Source organism: Ranitomeya variabilis, chromosome 8 (assembly GCF_051348905.1).
Source record: "Ranitomeya variabilis isolate aRanVar5 chromosome 8, aRanVar5.hap1, whole genome shotgun sequence".
NCBI lineage: Eukaryota > Metazoa > Chordata > Amphibia > Anura > Dendrobatidae > Ranitomeya > Ranitomeya variabilis.
The window spans coordinates 152,795,955-152,819,705 of NC_135239.1; the positions used below are offsets into that span (position 1 = coordinate 152,795,955).

Genomic DNA, 23,751 nt, shown 5'->3' on the forward strand with positions numbered 1-23,751 from the left:
GTCCCTAATTTTTGACAGTTCATGCTTCTTTCATAAATTACACTAAAATGTCATATTCAAATAAAAATATTCAATAAAAAAATTAAATTTGGTTTACTTAAGTTATGTTTTTTTAAATCATTTTTAAATTTTGCTTTTTATACAAGTCACTACAGGAAAAAAATGTTTAACATTTTTTTCCTCCTGTAAATGTAATTTCTTGCTGATTTGGAATGTTTATTGTCAGTTGTTAAAGTGGAGTGAAAGTGTGACACCATTTTTCTGTCAGTTAGAGATGCTTCCTGTTCTCCTATCATTCAGCACTTTTCCCATTCATTTCAACATTTTCACTGCCCTTAGACCTCTTTGTAGGGTCTGCCGGAAAAAAACTTGGCTTTGCTATTGACCCCCATTATACTCATTACTAGTGTTGAGCGATACCGTCCGATACTTGAAAGTATCGGTATCGGAAAGTATCGGCCGATACCGGCAAAGTATCGGATCTAATCCGATACCGATACCCAATACCAATACAAGTCAATGGGACACCAAGTATCGGACGGTATCCTGTATGGTTCCCAGGGTCTGAAGGAGAAGAAACTCTCCTTCAGGCCCTGGGATCCATATCAATGTGTAAAAGAAAGAATTAAAATAAAAAATAGGGATATACTCACCCTCCGACGCAGCCTGGACTTTATCGCCATAACCGGGAGCCGTTGTACCTAAGAATGCGCACTTGAAGGGCCTTAGATGAGGTCACGGCGCTCTGATTGGTCCGTAGCGGTCGCGTGACCGCTACGCGACCAATCACAAAGCCGTGACGTCACCTAAGGTCTTTCAAGCGCTTGAAATACCTTAGAAGACGTCCGCAGCTTCTGATTGGTCGCGTAGCGGTCGCGTGACCGCTACGCGACCAATCACAAAGCAGTGACGTCACCTAAGGTCTTTCAAGCGCTTGAAAGACCTTAGGTGACGTCACTGCTTTGTGATTGGTCCGTAGCGGTCACGCGACCGCTACGGACCGATCAGAGCACCGTGACGTCATCTAAGGCCCTTCAAGCGTGCATTCTTAGGTACAACGGCTCCCGGTTACGGCGGTAAAGTCCAGGCTGCGTCGGAGAGGTGAGTATATCCCTATTTTTTATTTTAATTCTTTCTTTTACACATTGATATTAATCCCGATACCGATTCCTGATACCACAAAAGTATCGGATCTCGGTATCGGAATTCCGATACCCGCAAGTATCGGCCGATACCCGATACTTGCGGTATCGGAATGCTCAACACTACTCATTACTCAAAATGAGAATTCGAGTATTAGAAATAGCTCGGTTTGATCAACGAGCACTGAGCATCTTAGTGCTCGCTCATCTCTAATTAAACCCTGCTTTGATGTGGGCTCCGGCGGTGAGCCCACATCAAAGCCGCGACATGTCAGCTGTTTTGAACAGCTGACATGTGTGCGCAATAGCGCTATTAACTAGTCAAACGCTGACAGTGGCATTTAACTACCGCTTACAGCCGCGCGGTCGGAAATGCGCTCATCGCCGACCCCCGTCACATGATTGGGGGTCAGCGATGTGTCGGCATAGTAACCAGAGGTCTCCTTGAGACCTCTATGGTTACTGATGCTGGCTTGCTGTGAGCGCCACCCTGTGGTCAGCGCTCGTAGCAAGCCTGTAATTCAGCTACATAGCAGTGATCTGGCTATGCCAGCTTTTAGCCTCCCATGGAGGCTATTGAAGCATGGCAAAAGTTGTAAAAAAATGTTTAAAAAAATATGAAATATATAAAAAAAAATAAAAGTTTAAATCACCCCCCTTTCTCCCCATTCAAAATAAAACAATAAAAATAAAATCTATACATATTTGGTATCGCCGTGTTCAGAATCGCCCGATCTATCAATAAAAAAAAGGATTAACCTGATCACTAAACGGCGTAGAGAGAAAAAAATTAGAGATGCCAAAATTACGTTTTTTTGGTTGCCGCGACATTTCATTAAAATGAAATAACGGGCGAACAAAAGAACGGATCTGCACCAAAATGGTATCACTAAAAATGTCAGCTCGGCACGCAAAAAATAAGCCCTCACCCAACCACAGAACACGGAAAATGGAGACGCTACGGGTATCGGAAAATGGCACAATTTATTTTTTTTTTAGCAAAGTTTGGAATTTTATTTTTCATTTTTATAAAAAATAACCTAGACATGTTTGGTCTATGAACTCGTAATGACCTGGAGAATCATAATATCAGGTCAGTTTTAGCATTTAGTGAACCTAGCAAGAAAGGCAAACAAAAAACACACATGGGATTGCACTTTATTTGCAATTTCACCGCATTTGGAATTTTTTTTCCAATTTTCTAGTACACAACATGGTAAAACCAATGAGGTCGTTCAAAAGTACAACTCGTCCCACACAAAATGAGCCCTCACATGGCCATATTGATGGAAAAATAAAAAAATTATGGCGCTGGGAAGGAGGGGAGCGAAAACTCAAACACGGAAAAACGGAAAATCCCAAGGTCATGAAGTGGTTAAATGGCTTCCACCTCCATCTTTGCGAGGAACTGCCCACATCACGATGTACATTCCTAAATAGTTACTTGATTTGGGCCCTGACTGTGAGTGTAGCCACTACATCATTCTCTCTCAACCCCCACCGACAGTGCTCAAGGCCAAGCTGATCCACACGTGGTTATGACGTGTAAGATGGTCTCGCTTATTTATCTTTCTTGACGTTAGTCTGCTTCACTCTCAGCTTTTACAGCATAACAATGATTATAAAGTTAAACACTATTTTCATGAAGAGCTATAGAGGCTAAAGTGGATAGAAATATATAATGTTGGTTGTTTAGTTAATATTGATCATAGGAAATTAAAGAGGCAGGTATAGTATAAAATAAATCAAATCGCTCTGTAATTTTAAAGTTACACCCTAGTTACAACATGAATATTGTAGGGGCGAGGAATTAGTCCAAGTGCAAAGATAGGATCTTCTCTTGGGCGAGGTTGGTCATTTGGAATTTCAAAAGTAAGTTGCTGTAAAAATGTGGTAAAAAACAGGAAGAATTCCATCCTGGCAAGTTGTTCTCCCAAGCAAACCCTCCGACCTACAAGAGAAAAAGAATTTTTGCATATTACCACATATTGCAGTTCAATCAAATTGGATGGACAGAAAAAGAGACACAGTTTAGGTATCTTTACGTGTAACTGTCATACACAATTGGTGTGGGTACGGGACCTGAGACTTCCCACTGATCAAAATACTACTCTGAAGTCTGTAGCTCCTGCATTAGCTGTGTGCACAGAGCTTGGCTTTTGGATATGGGATGGACCCCCACTCCACCTTAAAACAACCATAGTACAGTAAACCTAGACACTGGAATAAATACACAAACCACATTATTTTGGTTGTCAAAATGGCCTCAGATTTTTTTAAATCACATGATTAAGACAATCACAGTAAGAGTCAGGTAAAGTGCTAGTGTATTGGGATTCACAAGTACTGTGATATCCCCTGCTGTCTGACATACAGGGCTGACAGCCATAAAGGAGTGGCACGCACTAGCTTGCCTTTCAAGCAGAGCCAAGGGAAGGACACAGTATGTTGCAGTTTTCACAGTTTTACTTACAGTTCGGGCCCCCAGCTGAGGTGCTTCTCCTCCAGGTAAGAAGTCCAGGAAACTCTCTGGCAAGTCGGGCACCTGTCCAGAACTCCTCTTATATATAAGCCTCTCCTGGCCGTATTTCTGCGCTGGCTATTGCCTCTCCACCCGGTGTCCCAAGCCAGTGAACGCGGGCCTTATCGGGCGACGTATTCTCTGTCCCCTGGACCCTATGTGTTCACCTTTTCGGCGAGTAGGTGCAAAGGTGCCTGCTGCACCTGCAATCACAGCAGCCTCCGGATTCTTATCTGGAGCCTGCAGTGTTCCAACTAATTCAGGGGCCGGATCCCCTACTGCAGCCTGGTCTCTCCACTGACACTGGTTAGCCTGGAAATGGGTACCACGGGTGGAATCCACACTTCCCGTGTCCATGGAACCCCTTCTTTTTGGGAGATTCCTCTCCCTTTCAATTCTCTTGCTCTTTCTCTTTCAGGAGCTGCAGACCTGCATGTCTGTCCAGCTACACTTCCTTTATCCCACTCCTCAGACTTCCTTCTACTTTGGTCTCTCAGGACCAACTGCTCTCACACACTCCTTCCCGCCTGATTAGCTCCTCCCCTTTTCCCTACCTTCTCCACCCACTCCCCAACACCCTTTCCCATCCAGACTGGGATGAGGTCATCCTCCCTTAGGGTTCACCCAGATGCCCCTTCTAAACTGATATCTTTTGGGTGCGAGTGTTAGAGTTCTGTATAAAGTTCCCTTCTTACCAGAGAGTTTGGATGCTACACCTCTGGCTGAGATGCAGTACCTCTGTGGCATCTGGACCTTCAGGGGCACCACACCTGTATGTCCTTCTGACTCACATATGGTATTTGGGAATAATGTTGTCAGACAATTGCGCTGGTTTTACGGATTTATAAGAAATCTTATCAAAACAAACCTATTTTTTTTTAAAGGAAAAAATGCTAATTACATGTATATAACAAAAAAACAAAAAAAATACATACATATATATATATATATATATATATATATATATATATATATACATATACCTACCCTTTACCCTATGTACACACAAAGCGATTTGGCTTTAGTTTTTCATTTCATTTTCATTTGGGAAGGCTCTCACTACTACATTTGGGAGGTACCTTCCTCATGCAAAATTGTTAGCCAGATAGTGGAATACATTTTCATCATCACTTCGGAATGCCAGCTAAAACATGCCCATTTGAATTTTGGGCTTCGCCCGCTACCACCATCATGTCCACTGCCATGTTATTATTTAACACCCCAGGTAACAGGTTGTTACAGTGATGTTGCTTTCCCTTCGGGGAGAGTAATGTCATGCTTAGAGGCAATGGAATTCTCTTCACCAGGTAATGCACCCACATACAACACATTCTGAATCCAGGCCAGGAGGGGGAGCTCAAGACCCTTATTCAGGGGAGCTTCCCTCAAATATGGATATATGTCCTGGTCTGGAGGAGGAGTTAGCCAGTTAGAGAGAGACACGAAGTAAGCAGGACGTCTGGGACAGACAGAGAGGCCTGGCAGCCACGTGGGAGCTGCAGCCTCTGAAAGGAGGAACAACCTGAGGGGTTGAATGTGGAGGAGCTTGAGAGGAAAGGAGTGCAGGAGTGGAACAGGGCTCAGAGGGGAACTGTGTCCGGGCACCCTCAGAGTCGAAGTGCAGTACCGGGAGCCGGAGACCTTAGTAGGACACTTGGCTGAACCGGAGGACTAAGAACTTTATGTGATTGGCCCATACCACACCTGATACGCAGCAGCACTTAAGGAGCCCGGGGCATGATAGAGTCCCTATAAAAAGGCTCAAGCTGCCCATCGTGCAGGTACCTGTCCCAGGACAGGGGGGAAACAGAGGACCCTGCAGAAAGATTCAGGCAGCAGGGACTACACATATAACGGCACAAGTTGGAAAGGCTCACAGACCTCAACTGGAAAAGGGATTGCTCCATTGCCTCTGAGCCGGCCGGGCCATACCATCACCCGTGCCTGGTACCCTGGACTGTGTATAACTAACTACAGTAAACCAGGTAAAGACTTACAAATTGTGTCCTTTGTTTATTTACCGGCATATGACATCATCGCCATACATGGTAGGACCCCTGGGGATCCCGCTTCACCTGTGGGAAGTGTACCATCAGTGCTGAAACAACATCCTCCAGAGGACCCCTTTAACGCAGCGTCGGTCCCACTATTGACCGAACACCACAGGTGGCGTCACAACAGACTTATAGACATTTTTCCCTTAAAAGACCTTTCCCCTTTAATTGAGTCTCAGGGCCACGGACCGGGTCACAGGCACCGTGATGTCCCCTTTAAGACCGGACCCAGTACCAAGTACCCGACTGCCCTCCTGGGGTGACTCAATTATGCGGCACTCGCTTCACATTTTCAGAAGGCCAGCAGGTGCCATGAAACCTGTGTTTTGTGAGCTCCACAATTCATTTTGGCCACCGGATCCCAATCGAGCCACTCTCGTAGTGGGTGAAGCTGCTGTAAGATGAATATAATACAGGAGTTGGGGGAGCTGAATGTTGAATGTCAGCAAATTGGATTATACCACACAACAAAAGCATTAGAATTAACTTTTGAACATAGTGTATGCAAGCAAGGGCCTATATTGTGGTCAGTCTGTCTGGCCTGAAAACTATGTCAGGAACATGTACGAGCTTCATTTTACTTGGAATCAGCCTCCTCGTGGGAAGGACATAGGATTGCCCTTGTCCAATCTGCACAAGCCTATTCACTTCTTCTGGAAACTACACAACCAGGCAGAATGTATCTTTTGCATGCTTTTGAGCAACAATGAAGTAATCACAGGATATGTCTCACAGAGTGACAAGGTCTATGGTGTGTATTTCTCAGGTGACGGACAGTGCTATAGAGCTCAGGTAAAGGCCTTAGCTTGCCAATAACCATGTTCCAATATGTGTAAGGTTGTCACCTGAATAGCTCTGCGAAGCATATTTGCAGCGCCCCAGGGTCCTGGTCGTTGCAGTAATGTTATTCTTCCACCAGGGGGAGTGATGTTACATTTGAAGGCAATAAAGGAGATCTTCTTACCAGGTATCACAAACCACACAACACTCTTCACACTCCTGTCCACCAGGGGGAGCTATGCTCCTATTTATTAGGGCACTCTTCACAATTAGGTAAAACTGGTGGTCTGGATAGGAAGTTAGGCAGAAGCTGACTGGGCTTCACCCAGGCAGCACCTGTCAGGCAGCCAGAGGGGAAGGAGAAACATCTAAGAGCTGCAGACAGAGAGGTGTTATGATGACCTGGTGGTTAGGAGCACTAGTAATGACCTGATGAGCAAACTAGTAATACAGGACAAGCTCTGAGAAGTGGGAGCTCTGCTGACCGCAACCCCTAATCCTATCACAACAACTAGAAATAGCCGTGGAGGGTACCTGACTCTGCCTAGACGCCTCTTCACAGCCTAAGAGCTAACTACCCCTAAAGATAGAAAATAAGGCCTAACTTGCCTCAGAGAAATTCCCCCAAAGAGAAAGGCAGCCCCCCACACATATTGACTGTGAGTTAAGATGGAAGTCACAAACACAGGAATGAAATAGGTTTCAGCAAAGGAGGCCAGACTTAACTAAACAGACTTGAGGATAGAAAAGTGTTATGACCAAAATGGCGAGGGTCTCAGAGATATCAGCAAGTCTGCAAAGTACAAAAATCCAGCTCATAGGGCAGTGGTAACTGGGTTGACCATATATCTACTCCTAACGCCAACCCTAGAAGTAGCCGGGGAACATGCCTACGTTGGTCGCTAGATGTCTCGCGCCAGCCGGAGAGCTAACTACCCCTAGAAGAGGAAAACAAAGACCTCTCTTGCCTCCAGAGAAAGGACCCCCAAAGTAGGATACAAGCCCCCCACAAATAATAACGGTGAGGTAAGAGGAAATGACAAACACAGAGATGAACTAGGTTTAGCACAGAGAGGCCCACTTACTAATAGCAGAATATAGTAAGATAACTTATATGGTCAACAAAAACCCTATCAAAAATCCACGCTGGAGATTCAAGAACCCCCGAACCGTCTAACGGCCCGGGGGGAGAACACCAGCCGCCCTAGAGCTTCCAGCAAGGTCAGGATACAGATAATATACAAGCTGGACAAAAAATGCAAACAATAACGAATAGCAAAAAGCAAAAAAGCAGACTTAGCTTAATCAAGCAGGAACCAGGATCAGTAGACCAGAGCAATACAGATTAGCTCTGATATCAACGTTGCCAGGCATTGAACTGAAGGTCCAGGGAGCTTATATAGCAACACCCCTGACCTAACGACCCAGGTGAGCATAAAAGGAATGACTGACAAACCCAGAGTCAAATCACTAGTAGCCACTAGAGGGAGCCAAAAAGTAAATTCACAACAGTACCCCCCCCCTTAGTGAGGGGTCACCGAACCCTCACCAAGACCACCAGGGCGATCAGGATGAGCGGCGTGAAAGGCACGAACTAAATCGGCAGCATGCACATCAGAGGCGACCACCCAGGAATTATCCTCCTGACCATAGCCCTTCCACTTGACCAGGTACTGAAGCCTCCGCCTGGAGAGACGAGAATCTAAGATCTTCTCCACCACGTACTCCAACTCGCCCTCAACCAACACCGGAGCAGGAGGCTCAGCAGAAGGAACCACAGGCACAACGTACCGCCGCAACAAGGACCTATGAAATACGTTGTGAATGGCAAACGACACCGGAAGATCCAGGCGAAAGGATACAGGATTAAGGATCTCCAATATCTTGTAAGGACCAATGAATCGAGGCTTAAATTTGGGAGAGGAGACCTTCATAGGAACAAATCGAGAAGACAGCCATACCAAATCCCCAACACGAAGTCGGGGACCCACACCGCGGCGGCGGTTGGCAAAACGCTGAGCCTTCTCCTGTGACAACTTCAAGTTGTCCACCACATGATTCCAGATCCGCTGCAACCTATCCACCACAGAATCCACCCCAGGACAGTCAGAAGGCTCCACATGTCCCGAGGAAAAACGAGGGTGGAAACCAGAGTTGCAGAAAAATGGCGAAACCAAGGTGGCAGAACTAGCCCGATTATTAAGGGCAAATTCAGCCAACGGCAAGAAGGTCACCCAATCATCCTGATCAGAAGAGACAAAACACCTCAAATACGCCTCCAGAGTCTGATTAGTTCGTTCCGTTTGTCCGTTAGTCTGTGGATGAAAAGCGGACGAAAACGACAAATCTATGCCCATCCTACCACAAAAGGATCACCAGAACCTGGAAACAAACTGGGATCCTCTGTCCGACACAATATTCTCAGGAATGCCGTGCAAACGAACCACGTTCTGGAAGAACACAGGAACCAGATCAGAAGAGGAAGGCAGTTTGGGCAAAGGAACCAGATGGACCATCTTGGAGAAACGATCACATATCACCCAGATGACAGACATGCCCTGAGACACCGGAAGATCCAAAATGAAATCCATAGAGATGTGTGTCCAAGGTCTCTTCGGGACAGGCAAGGGCAAGAGCAACCCGCTGGCACGAGAACAGCAAGGCTTAGCTCGAGCACAAGTACCACAGGACTGCACAAATGACCGCACATCTCTTGACAAGGAAGGCCACCAAAAGGACCTGGCCACCAGATCTCTGGTGCCGAAAATTCCCGGGTGCCCTGCCAACACTGAGGAATGAACCTCGGAAATGACTCTGCTGGTCCATTTAGCAGGCACAAACAATCTGTCAGGTGGACAAGAGTTAGGCCTACCAGCCTGAAATCTCTGCAACACACGTCGCAGATCTGGAGAAATAGCTGACAGGATAACTCCTTCCTTAAGAATACCCACAGGTTCAGCGACTCCAGGAGCATCAGGCACAAAGCTCCTAGACAGAGCATCGGCCTTGACATTCTTAGAACCTGGTAAATACGAAACCACAAAGTCAAAACGGGAGAAAAACAATGACCAGCGGGCCTGTCTAGGATTCAGGCGTTTAGCAGACTCGAGGTACATCAGATTTTTGTGATCAGTCAAGACCACCACACGATGCTTAGCACCCTCGAGCCAATGACGCCACTCCTCAAATGCCCACTTCATGGCCAACAACTCCCGATTGCCCACATCATAATTTCGCTCTGCCGGCGAAAACTTCCTAGAGAAAAAGGCACAAGGTCTCATAGTAGAGCAACCAGGGCCTCTCTGCGACAAAACGGCCCCTGCCCCAATCTCCGAAGCATCCACTTCAACCTGAAAGGGAAGTGAGACATCAGGCTGGCACAAAACAGGCGCTGAAGTAAACCGGCGCTTCAACTCCTGGAAAGCCTCCACGGCAGCAGGAGCCCAGTTAGCCACATCAGAGCCTTTCTTGGTCATATCCGTCAACGGTTTAACAACGCTAGAAAAATTAGCGATAAAACGACGGTAGAAGTTAGCAAAACCCAAGAACTTCTGAAGACTCTTAACTGACGAGGGTTGAGTCCAATCATGAATAGCTCGAACCTTGACTGGGTCCATCTCCACAGCAGAAGGGGAAAAAATGAACCCTAAAAAGGGAACCTTCTGTACACCAAAGAGACACTTTGAGCCTTTAACAAACAAAGAATTTTCACGCAAAATCTTGAAAACCATCCTGACCTGTTCCACATGCGAGTCCCAATCATCAGAAAAAACCAGAATATCATCCAGATAAACGATCTAAAATTTATCCAGATACTTCCGGAAAATGTCATGCATAAAGGACTGAAAAACTGAAGGTGCATTAGAGAGCCCAAATGGCATCACCAAGTACTCAAAATGACCTTCGGGCGTATTGAATGCGGTTTTCCATTCATCTCCTTGCTTAATGCGCACAAGGTTGTACGCACCACGAAGGTCTATCTTGGTGAACCACTTGGCACCTTTAATCCGGGCAAACAAGTCTGACAACAACGGCAAAGGATACTGAAATTTGACAGTGATCTTATTCAAAAGCCGATAGTCAATACAAGGCCTCAAAGATCCGTCCTTTTTAGCCACAAAAAAGAATCCCGCACCAAGAGGGGAAGAAGAAGGATGGATATGCCCCTTCTCCAGAGACTCCTTGATATATGAATGCATCGCGGTATGTTCAGGTACCGACAGATTAAACAGTCTTCCCTTAGGAAACTTACTGCCTGGAATCAAATCTATTGCACAGTCACATTCCCTATGAGGAGGCAATGCACTTGACCTAGACTCGCTGAAGACATCCTGATAATCAGACAAATACGCCGGAACTTCCGAAGGCGTAGAAGTAGCAATAGACACGGGCAGGGAATCTCCATGAATTCCATGACAGCCCCAACTTGACACTGACATTGCCTTCCAGTCCAAGACTGGATTATGGGTCTGTAACCATGGCAACCCCAAAACAACCAAATCATGCATCTTATGCAGAACAAGAAAAGGTATCACCTCCCGATGTTCAGGAGTCATGCACATGGTAACCTGTGTCCAAAACTGCGGCTTATTTTCTGCCAATGGCGTAGCGTCAATACCCCTAAGAGGGATAGGATTTTCTAATGGCTCAAGAACAAAACCGCAACGCTTGGCAAATGACAGATCCATAAGACTCAGGGCAGCACCTGAATCTACAAATGCCACGACAGGATACGATGACAGTGAGCAAATCAAAGTTACAGATAGAATGAACTTAGGTTGCAAATTACCAATGGCGACAGGACTAACAACCTTAGTAAGACGCTTAGAGCATGCTGAGATAACATGTGCAGAATCACCACAGTAGTAACACAAGCCATTCTGGCGTCTATGAATTTTCCGCTCATTTCTAGTCAGGATTCTATCACATTGCATTAAATCAGGTGCCTGTTCAGATAACACCATGAGGGAATTTGCGGTTTTGCGCTCCCGCAACCGCCGGTCAATTTGAATCGCCAGGGCCATGGAATCATTCAGACCTGTGGGAATGGGAAAACCCACCATCACATTCTTAATGGCTTCAGAAAGGCCATTTCTAAAATTTGCAGCCAATGCACACTCGTTCCACTGGGTCAGCACGGACCATTTCCGAAATTTTTGGCAATACACCTCAGCCTCGTCCTGGCCCTGAGACATAGCCAGCAAGGCTTTTTCTGCCTGAATCTCAAGATTGGGTTCCTCATAAAGCAAACCGAGCGCCAGAAAAAACGCATCAATATCAGCCAATGCCGGATCTCCTGGCGCCAGCGAGAAAGCCCAATCCTGAGGGTCGCCCCGTAAAAAAGAAATAACAATTTTCACTTGCTGAGCGGAGTCTCCAGAGGAACAGGGTCTCAGGGACAAAAACAATTTACAATTATTCCTGAAATTTCTAAACTTAAATCGGTCTCCGGAAAACAGTTCAGGAATCGGTATCTTAGGTTCTGACATAGGATTTCTGGTAACATAATCTTGTATGCCCTGCACACGAGCAGCAAGCTGGTCCACACTTGTAATCAAGGTTTGGACATTCATGTCTGCAGCAATCACAAGCCACTCAAAGGTAAAGGGGAAAAGAAAAAAAAAAAATGAGAGAGAGAAAAAAAAACTCAGAACTTTCTTTCTTATAATCCCACTTCTGCAATGCATTTAACATTTAGTACTGGCCTGGCAAACTGTTATGACCCCAATGGCGAGGGTCTCAGAGATATCAGCAAGTCTGCAAAGTACAAAAATCCAGCTCATAGGGCAGTGGTAACTGGGTTGACCATATATCTACTCCTAACGCCAACCCTAGAAGTAGCCGGGGAACATGCCTACGTTGGTCGCTAGATGTCTCGCGCCAGCCGGAGAGCTAACTACCCCTAGAAGAGGAAAACAAAGACCTCTCTTGCCTCCAGAGAAAGGACCCCAAAAGTAGGATACAAGCCCCCCACAAATAATAACGGTGAGGTAAGAGGAAATGACAAACACAGAGATGAACTAGGTTTAGCACAGAGAGGCCCACTTACTAATAGCAGAATATAGTAAGATAACTTATATGGTCAACAAAAACCCTATCAAAAATCCACGCTGGAGATTCAAGAACCCCCGAACCGTCTAACGGCCCGGGGGGAGAACACCAGCCGCCCTAGAGCTTCCAGCAAGGTCAGGATACAGATAATATACAAGCTGGACAAAAAATGCAAACAATAACGAATAGCAAAAAGCAAAAAAGCAGACTTAGCTTAATCAAGCAGGAACCAGGATCAGTAGACCAGAGCAATACAGATTAGCTCTGATATCAACGTTGCCAGGCATTGAACTGAAGGTCCAGGGAGCTTATATAGCAACACCCCTGACCTAACGACCCAGGTGAGCATAAAAGGAATGACTGACAAACCCAGAGTCAAATCACTAGTAGCCACTAGAGGGAGCCAAAAAGTAAATTCACAACAGAAAAGGTATATTTGCGGTCAGCATAAAAAACTACCAAAAAAAACACGCAGAGTGTGCAAAAAGAGACCCCACACCGACTCACGGCGTGGAGGTGCCACTCTGCATCCCAGAGCTTCCAGCTAGCAAGGCAGAATCATGATAGCAAGCTGGACAAGAAAACAGTGGTAAACAAATAAGCTAGCAGGGACTTAGCTTTTGCTGGAGTCGACAGGTCATCTGAAAGATCCAAGAGAGAACTGAACCAGTACTAGGACATTAACAGATGGCATCAAGTAACGATCTAAGTGGAGTTAAATAGAGCAGCCAGCCAAGGACTAAACGAGGTCAGCTGAGGAAGGAACCTCAGAACCAGCAGCTCCACTCACAGCCACCAGAGGGAGTCCATGGACAGAACTCGCCGAAGTACCATTCATAACCACCGGAGGGAGTTCGAGAACAGAATTCACAACAGTACCCCCCCTTGAGGAGGGGTCACCGAACCCTCACCAGAGCCCCCAGGCCGATCAGGACGAGCCAAATGAAAGGCACAAACAAGATCGGCGGCATGAACATCAGAGGCAACCACCCAGGAATTATCCTCCTGACCATAAGCTTTCCACTTGACTAGGTACTGAAGTTTCCGTCTCGAAATACGAGAGTCTAAAATCTTCTCCACCACATACTCCAACTCCCCCTCAACCAACACCGGGGCAGGAGGGTCGACGGAGGGAACCATAGGAGCCACATATCTCCGCAACAACGACCTATGGAACACATTATGGATGGCGAAAGAAGCTGGAAGGTCCAAACGAAATGACACAGGATTAAGAATTTTAGAAATCTTATAAGGACCAATGAAACGAGGCTTAAACTTAGGAGACGAAACCTTCATAGGAACATAACGAGACGATAACCAAACCAAATCCCCAACACGAAGTCGGGGACCAACACAGCAACGGCGGTTAGCGAAACGTTGAGCCTTCTCCTGGGACAATGTCAAATTGTCCACCACGTCAAAACGTCTCTAAGAGGTTGCAGCGCCGACCTGTGGATCTGCAGCAGCTGACAAACTACACGCCTTTACTGTGTACCACCAGGTGAGCAGTTCTCTCATAATTGATTAGAAGCAATCCTAAGGATAAGACCCTATTTGTGCTTTTTTTGTCTCCTACTTTTCTATACTAGAAATTGTCCACCACGTGAGTCCAAATCTGCTGCAAGCTGTCCACCACAGAATCCACACCAGGACAGTCCGAAGGCTCAACCTGTCCTGAAGAAAAACGAGGGTGGACACCAGAATTACAGAAAAAAGGCGAAACCAAAGTGGCCGAGCTGGCCCGATTATTAAGGGCGAACTCAGCCAAAGGCAAGAAGGACACCCAATCATCCTGATCAGCAGAAACAAAGCATCTCAGATATGTCTCCAAAGTCTGATTGGTTCGTTCGGTTTGGCCATTTGTCTGAGGATGGAAAGCTGAAGAAAAAGACAAATCAATGCCCATCTTAGCACAAAAGGACCGCCAAAACCTCGAAACAAACTGGGAACCTCTGTCCGACACGATGTTCTCCGGAATACCATGTAAACGAACCACGTGCTGGAAAAACAATGGAACCAAATCAGAGGAGGAAGGCAATTTAGGCAAAGGTACCAAATGGACCATCTTAGAGAAGCGATCACAAACCACCCAGATAACCGACATCCTTTGAGAGACAGGGAGATCTGAAATAAAATCCATGGAAATATGCGTCCAGGGCATTTTCGGGACCGGCAAGGGCAAAAGCAACCCACTGGCACGAGAACTGGAGGGCTTAGCCCGAGCACAAGTCCCACAGGACTGCACAAAAGAACGCACATCCCGTGACAAGGAAGGCCACCAAAAGGATCTAGCTACCAAATCCCTGGTACCAAAGATTCCAGGATGACCAGCCAACACCGAACAATGAACCTCAGAGATAACTCTACTAGTCCATCTATCAGGGACAAACAGTTTCTCCGCTGGGCAACGGTCAGGTCTATCAGCCTGAAACTCCTGCAGCACCCGCCGCAAATCAGGGGAGATGGCAGACAAAATTACCCCCTCTTTGAGAATACCAGCCGGCTCAGGAACTCCCGGAGAATCAGGCACAAAACTCCTTGAAAGGGCATCAGCCTTCACATTCTTAGAACCCGGAAGGTACGAAACCACAAAATCGAAGCGGGAGAAAAACAGCGACCATCGAGCCTGTCTAGGATTCAACCGCTTGGCAGACTCGAGATAAGTCAGATTCTTGTAATCCGTCAAGACCACCACACGATTCTTGGCTCCTTCAAGCCAATGTCGCCACTCCTCGAACACCCACTTCATAGCCAACAACTCTCGATTGCCCACATCATAATTGCGCTCAGCAGGTGAAAACTTTCTAGAAAAGAAAGCACATGGCTTCATCACCGAGCCATCAGAACTTCTTTGAGATAGAACAGCCCCTGCTCCAATCTCAGAAGCATCCACCTCGACCTGAAACGGGAGCGAAACATCTGGCTGACACAACACAGGGGCAGAAGAAAAACGACGCTTCAACTCCTGAAAAGCCTCAACGGCCGAAGAGGACCAATTGACCACATCCGCACCTTTCTTGGTTAAATCAGTCAATGGTTTAACAACACTAGAAAAATTAGCGATGAAGCGACGGTAAAAATTAGTAAAGCCCAGGAATTTCTGAAGGCTCTTCACAGAAGTAGGCTGAGTCCAATCATAAATGGCCTGAACTTTAACAGGATCCATCTCGATAGTAGAAGGGGAAAAAATTAAGCCCAAAAATGAAACCTTCTGAACTCCAAAGAGACATTTAGACCCCTTCACAAACAAGGAATTAGCACGAAGGATCTGGAACACCATTCTGACCTGCTTCACATGAGACTCCCAATCGTCCGAAAAGACCAAAATATCATCCAAATATACAATCATGAATCGATCCAGGTACTTTCGGAAGATGTCATGCATAAAGGACTGAAACACAGATGGAGCATTAGAGAGCCCGAATGGCATCACCAGGTACTCAAAATGGCCCTCGGGCGTATTAAATGCTGTTTTCCATTCGTCGCCCTGTTTAATACGCACAAGATTATACGCCCCTCGAAGATCTATCTTAGTGAACCAGCTAGCCCCCTTAATCCGAGCAAACAAATCAGACAGTAGCGGCAAAGGGTACTGAAATTTGACGGTAATTTTATTGAGAAGGCGGTAATCTATACAAGGTCTCAGAGAACCATCCTTCTTGGCCACAAAAAAGAACCCTGCTCCCAACGGTGACGACGACGGGCGAATATGCCCTTTCTCCAAGGACTCCTTTACATAACTCCGCATAGCGGCGTGTTCTGGCACAGATAAATTGAACAGTCGGCCCTTCGGAAACTTACTACCGGGAATCAAATTAATAGCACAATCACAATCCCTATGAGGAGGTAGGGAACTGGATTTGGGCTCATCAAATACATCCCGGTAATCTGACAAGAACTCAGGGACTTCAGAAGGATGGGAAGACGAAATTGACAACAATGGGACATCCCCATGTACCCCTTGACAACCCCAACTAGATACAGACATTGATTTCCAATCCAATACTGGATTATGGACCTGTAGCCATAGCAAACCCAAAACAACCACATCATGCAGATTATGCAACACCAAAAAGCGAACATCCTCCTGATGTGCAGGAGCCATGCACATGGTCAATTGAGTCCAGTACTGAGGCTTATTCTTGGCCAAAGGCGTAGCATCAATTCCTCTCAATGGAATAGGATACTGTAAAGGCTCCAAGAAAAAAACCACAGCGCCTGGCAAACTCCAAGTCCATCAAATTCAGGGCAGCGCCTGAATCCACAAATGCCATAACAGAATAGGATGATAAAGAGCAAATCAGAGTAACGGACAAAAGAAATTTTGGCTGTACCGTACCAATGGTGGCAGACCTAGCGAACCGCTTAGTGCGTTTAGGACAATCAGAGATAGCATGAGTGGAGTCACCACAGTAAAAACACAGCCCATTCTGACGTCTGTATTCTTGCCGTTCAGCTCGGGTCAAGGTCCTATCACATTGCATAGGCTCAGGCCTCTGCTCAGAAGATACCGCCAAATGGTGCACAGTTTTGCGCTCACGTAAGCGTCGATCGATCTGAATGGCCAAGGACAAAGACTCATTCAGACCAGCAGGCGTGGGGAAACCCACCATAACATCCTTAAGGGCTTCAGAAAGACCCTTTCTGAAAATTGCCGCCAAGGCACACTCATTCCACTGAGTAAGCACAGACCACTTTCTAAACTTCTGACAATATACCTCCGCTTCATCCTGACCCTGACACAAAGCCAGCAAGATTTTCTCTGCCTGATCCACTGAATCTGGTTCATAATAAAGCAACCCAAGCGCCAGAAAAAACGCATCTACATTACGCAATGCAGGATCTCCTGGCGCAAGGGAAAATGCCCAGTCTTGAGGGTCGCCACGTAGCAAAGAAATAATGATTTTTACTTGCTGAATGGGGTCACCAGAGGAGCGGGGTTTCAAAGCAAAAAAAGTCTACAATTATTTTTGAAATTCAGGAACTTAGATCTATCCCCAGAAAACAAATCAGGAATTGGAATTCTGGGTTCTAACATCGGGTTCTGAACTACATAATCTTGAATGCCTTGTACCCTTGCAGTGAGTTGATCCACACAAGAGGACAGACCTTGAATGTCCATATCTACACCTGTGTCCTGAACCACCCAGAGATTTAGGGGAAAAGAAAAACAAAACACGCTGCAGAGGAAAAAAAAAAAATGGTCTCAGAACTTCCTTTATCCCTCTATTGAGATGCATTAACACTTTACGGGCCAGCTGTACTGTTATGATGACCTGGTGGTTAGGAGCACTAGGAATGACCTGATGAGCAAACTAGTAATACAAGACAAGCTCTAGGAAGTGGGAGCTCTGCTGACCGCAACCCCTAATCCTATCACAACAACTAGAAATAGCCGTGGAGCGTACCTGACTCTGCCTAGACGCCTCTTCACAGCCTAAGAGCTAACTACCCCTAAAGATAGAAAATAAGGCCTAACTTGCCTCAGAGAAATTCCCCCAAAGAGAAAGGCAGCCCCCCCACACATATTGACTGTGAGTTAAGATGGAAGTCACAAACACAGGAATGAAATAGGTTTCAGCAAAGGAGGCCAGACTTAACTTAGCAGACTTGAGGATAGAAAAGGTATCTTTGCGGTCAGCATAAAAAACTACCAAAAAAACCACGCAGAGTGTGCAAAAAGAGACCCCACACCGACTCACGGCGTGGAGGTGCCACTCTGCATCCCAGAGCTTCCAGCTAGCAAGGCAGAATCATGATAGCAAGCTGGACAAGAAAACAGTGGTAAACAAATAAGCTAGCAGGGACTTAGCTTTTGCTGGAGTAGACAGGTCATCTGAAAGATCCAAGAGAGAACTGAACCAGTACTAGGACATTGACAGCTGGCATCAAGTAACGATCTAAGTGGAGTTAAATAGAGCAGCCAGCCAAGGACTAAACGAGGTCAGCTGAGGAAGGAACCTCAGAACCAGCAGCTCCACTCACAGCCACCAGAGGGAGTCCATGGACAGAACTCGCCGAAGTACCATTCATAACCACCGGAGTGAGTTCGAGAACAGAATTCACAACAGAGAGGTCCCTGACAGGGGTGGGATCCTGTCAGAGGCCTAGACAGAAGGCCACGGGACTGCACCTGCCCGACGTGCGGAAGCATTCTAAGAAAGTGACAAGAACAGCGAATTGTATTGTAGAGGATGAGAAACGAAGTCATAGCAAAAGGAGAGGAAACCAGAAGGAGTTCTGCCCTGCAAAAGGCTGTCTCCTTTCTGAGGCGCAGGATCTGGTAGCCGGAACCCCGAGGGAGTATCGTCTCCAAGCTTTGCTCCAGAGACCGGCAGGACAGTTAATTCCATATTATCTGCCTGACCCATACCCAGGAAGCACGGTGGCAACTTGTGGGGGCCAGGGCGTGCTAGACTCCCAGTAAAAAGCCCCAGGCCACCAGTCATACGGGATTGTCCTATCCATTCCATCAGGGGGAGAGAGAAAGAGAAATAACATCTAGAACACCAACATCAGTTGTGAGGACCTTACCGAGATGCTGAGCAGGGAGATACTACAACACCCAGGTGCTAGAGGAAGGCGACTGATTTCCACCTGGATTAGGGGACTCTGGATTTGCCTTCAAACCGGCCGGACTCTGCCTACCCTGTGGTCCGTACCCTGGACTGTGGATGCTGAAGCCGTCAGTAAAAAGGTAAAGAGACTGCAACCTTGTGTCCTCGTTCTTCACTGCGCCTCACACCATCCACCATCTACACCACTGGGAAGCCCTGGGGATACACTTCACCTGTGGGAAGGTATACCATCTAGCTGCCATTACTTCACCCCAGCGGACCCCTAAGCAGCGTCAGTCACCCTGACTGAATACCACAGTTGGCGTCACGAACATTATCCCTTTAAAGACCTTTCCCCATTTACAACGGACATCCCTAGGGCCACGGACTGGGTCAGCCACTGTGACATCCCCACTGAGAACCGAAAGGCCCCGTGCAAAGTACCCCACTGTCCTAAGGGGGCGATCCAACTTTGGCGTCATGAACAGGATCTACTTAAGCCTGAAAATCGGGTCATGTGCGCCTAAGAACTGTGCCAGAACTGTATTTGAACTGCGATTTACTAAAAGACTGTGTATTGCCATTTGCCACCAAAATTCCAGCCAAAACCGCCGCCATTACAGCGCTACAAGGAGAGGAGAGGAAGAAGGGCGTGCCAACATGGGGGAGACTACGAAAGCGGCGCCAAAAGTTGCGACCGCCCCCTCCGACTACTGCTACCAGATGACGACGTGCCCAGCAACCAAGGAGCTCCACCCCAAAAAAATGGAGGAGCAGCGTGCCTGTGTGGCCGCAGATCCAGGAGCAGAGATGGAGACCAGCGGGTACCTGAATGACGACGAGGCGACCCCGGACCATCTCAAGCGACCAGAGATGAACCCGAACTTGCCGCTGCTGGGGGCCCTGGACATCTTGGATCCGCAGGTGGAGGAGCCGAGCCACCAACTCCTAGATGCAGAACCGACGACAGTGAAGAAATGGAAGTCCGAGCAGTGCAGGAAGATTGCACTGGAAGAACCGCAATCCGGGCAGCAGCAGACTCCAGCATCCTCTTCAACGGAGCGGATCGACATCGGTGGAACCACATCAGACGCAGTTACCGAAAACGCCCCTGCCCCACCGACCGATCCTGCTCAAGTGACCGCTCCCCGCCCAGACTGTGACCGACCACCAGCCGCCGCTCCAGTCCCAGCGATTTCTCGCACCACTGACGAAACACCACTCCCGCGCCTAACGAACGAGGGCATACCAGTGGATGTGAGCCCTGAGGGGGTTATCTTCCTCTGGGACGCACCAAGAGATGGAGTGAGCGGGTCCAATATTGCCATGCTCACCTGGGAGGAGTATAAACAATGCCTACTCTCACACTGGAAATACCGACAAAAGGAAGAACAGAGTGCCCTCTGTAAAACACCGACTGGTAGGGCCAAACACAGCAAACCACGTCCCGTGATGCTGGGGACAGTCACAGCCTTTCACCCGAAAAGGGGTTAGGGCTTCATACAGGAGCCGGGACTACCAACAGAAATCTTCATTGCCAGCTATAATGTGGAGGTCCATTTTAGGGATGGTCGCTCCACCTGGAGGTTGTGCAAGGGGGGTAATGTGACCTATACCCGCCACTGGGGTGACCAAGGTTGGTGCGCCAAGAACGTTAAACGATGTGAACCTGCAGTAGTGCCATCTGCTGCCACAACTAAGACTAACAACATTACCCCTCTAATCTCTGAACTAGCAAGTCCTCAAACCAAAACCACCACTACTGTGTGCATCATTTCTACTACTGAACCTGCCACTGTGACAGATGCTGACATCCGTACCCAGAAAACTAATGACTTGATCACACCTGAGACCCAAACCAATGACGTCAATACAGCATTAGATGCGAACCTGGATACAAACCTTCCCCGGCCAGGAAGTGTTCGCTACCGACTGATGCCTTGCAACCTACTATAAAAGTACACTGAAAAGATTGTAAATAGTTCCCAAAACTTTCCTTTTTCTACTTTAAAACCCGTCTAGGGTTAACTCTTAAAGGGATCCCCTGCTTAAAGGGATCCTATGTTTTCTTATTATTTCAATGAACTGAGGAATCATGAACTGTGCATGATCTTGAACTGTCCATTGTATAGTTGGCATCTTCTTAAAGGTGCTTTCTACTGGTTTTACAAAGGAGGCTTTTACAGAGACTGCCTCTTAACAGAAACTGCTGTTAAACTTGCTGTAAAAATAACTGCTTTGCTTTTCAGACCTGAAGAAAAACCCATTAGTGTGGCAGAATTCCGGGTCAGGATTACACGTCTTGTAGCCTGTTATGATCCTTAGTGGTTGAGGATCACAAATTACTCCAGCTAAGTAACAAACATAGGACAAGGTCTAGGGAGGTGGCAAACTGGACTGACCGCAAATCTGAACCTATCTAAACACACAAGAAGTAGCCGGTGAACGCGCTTAAAAATCCTAGACGTCTCGAGCCAGCCTGAGGAACTAACTACCCCTAGAGAGAAAGAAAGACCTCTCTTGCCTCCAGAGAAATAATCCCCAAAGATATAGAAGCCCCCAACAGATAATAACAGTGAGGTAAGAAGAAGGCACATACACAGGGGTGAAAACAGATTCAGCAAATGAGGCCCACTAATACTAGATAGCAGAAAATAGTAAAGGGGTCTGTGCGGTCAGTAAAAAACCCTTACAAAATATCCACACTGAGATTTCAAGAACCCCCGCACCAACTAACGGTGTGGGGGGAGAAACCCAGTCCCCTAGAGCAACCAGCAAGCGAGGAGATCACATCTTAGCAAGCTGGACAAGAAACATGATGAATGCTGATAATCAAAAAATGAACGAACAAAAACTTAGCTTGTCTTGGAGAGGCTGGGAGCAAGGTAATCACAAGGAATTTGAAGAGCACTGAATACATTGATAGCAGGCAAGGAACTGAGTATCCAGGTGAGCTAAATAGGAAACAAACCAAGGATAACGAACCAGCTGATGCAGCCAACCTGCAGAAAGACAACACTACACAGTACCGCTTGTGACCACTAGAGGGAGCCTAAAAATAGAGTTCACAACAGTACCCCCCCTTGAGGAGGGGTCACCGAACCCTCATCAAGACCCCCAGGGCGATCAGGATGAGCCGTGTGGAAGGCACGAACCGCATGAACATCAGAGGCGACAACCCAGGAATTATCCTCCTGACCATAGCCCTTCCACTTCACCAAATACTGAAGCCTCCGTCTAGAGATACGAGAATCCAAAATCTTCTCCACCACGTACTCCAATTCTCCCTCGACCAGCACCGGAGCAGGAGGCTCAACAGAAGGAACCACAGGTACCACATACCTCCGCAACAAAGACCTATGGAACACATTATGAATGGCAAACGATGCTGGGAGATCCAAACGAAAAGACACCAGGTTAAGGATTTCCAAAATCTTATAAGGACCGATGAAGCGAGGCTTGAATTTAGGAGAGGAGACCTTCATAGGAACATACTGAGAAGACAGCCACACCAAATCCCCAACACGAAGTCGGGGACCTACACTGCGGCGGCGGTTGGCAAAGCGCTGAGCCTTCTCCTGTGACAACCTCAAATTGTCCACCACATGGTTCCAAATCTGCTGCAACCTGTCCACCACAGAATCCACCCCAGGACAGTCAGAAGACTCAACCTGACCCGAGGAAAAACGAGGATGGAAACCAGAATTGCAGAAAAAAGGCGAAACCAAAGTAGCAGAACTAGCCCGACTATTAACTCCTTTCTGACATCGGACGTACTATCCCGTCGAGGTGGGGTGGGCCCGTATGACCACCGACGGGATAGTACGTCCAGCGCGATCGGCGGCGCTCACGGGGGGAGCGCGGCCGATCGCGGCCGGGTGTCAGCTGCCTATCGCAGCTGACATCCGGCACTATGTGCCAGGAGCGGTCACGGACCGCTCCCGGCACTTTAACCCCCCGGCATACCGCGATCAAACATGATCGCGATGTGCCGGCGGTGCAGGGAAGCATCGCGCAGGGAGGGGGCTCCCTGCGGGCTTCCCTGAGCCCCCCGCAGCAACGCGATGTGATCGCGTTGCTGCGAGGGTCTTACCTCCCTCCCTGCCTGCTCCAGACCCGGATCCAAGATGGCCGCGGATCCGGGTCCTGCAGGGAGGGAGGTGGCTTCACAGAAGCCTGCTCAGAGCAGGCACTGTGAAGCAGCCTGCACTTCTCTCAGATCGGTGATCTGTCAGAGTGCTATGCAAACTGGCAGATCACCGATCTGTATTGTCCCCCCCTGGGGCAAAGTAAAAAAGTAAAAAAAAAAAATTCCAAATGTATAAAAAAAAAAAAAAAAATATTCCAAAATAATGAAAAAAAATATATATATTATTCCCATAAATACATTTCTTTATCTAAATAATAATAAAAAAACAATAAAAGTACACATATTTAGTATTGCCGCGTCCGTAACGACCCGACCTATTAAACTGGTCCACTAGTTAACCCCTTTAGTAAACACCGTAAGAAAAAAAAAAAAAAAACGAGGCAAAAAACAACACTTTATTATCATACCGCCGAACAAAAAGTGGAATAACACGCGATCAAAAAGACAGATATAAATAACCATGGTACCACTGAAAGCGTCATCTTGTCCCGCAAAT

At 47.1% G+C, this 23,751-nt stretch overlaps 1 protein-coding gene across 1 annotated transcript in view; it reads right to left on the minus strand.

The window, feature by feature from the left end:
* Positions 1–2,289: 2,289 nt before the first annotated feature.
* The window catches only part of LOC143788173 (cytochrome P450 2D14-like), a 388,662-nt gene continuing 367,200 nt past the window's right edge, over positions 2,290–23,751 (minus strand). Inside the window, exon 9 of the mRNA XM_077277600.1 lies at positions 2,290–3,093. Coding sequence (XP_077133715.1) covers positions 2,912–3,093 — 182 coding nt within the window. The 3' untranslated portion in view covers positions 2,290–2,911. The remainder of the gene's footprint in view (positions 3,094–23,751) is intronic.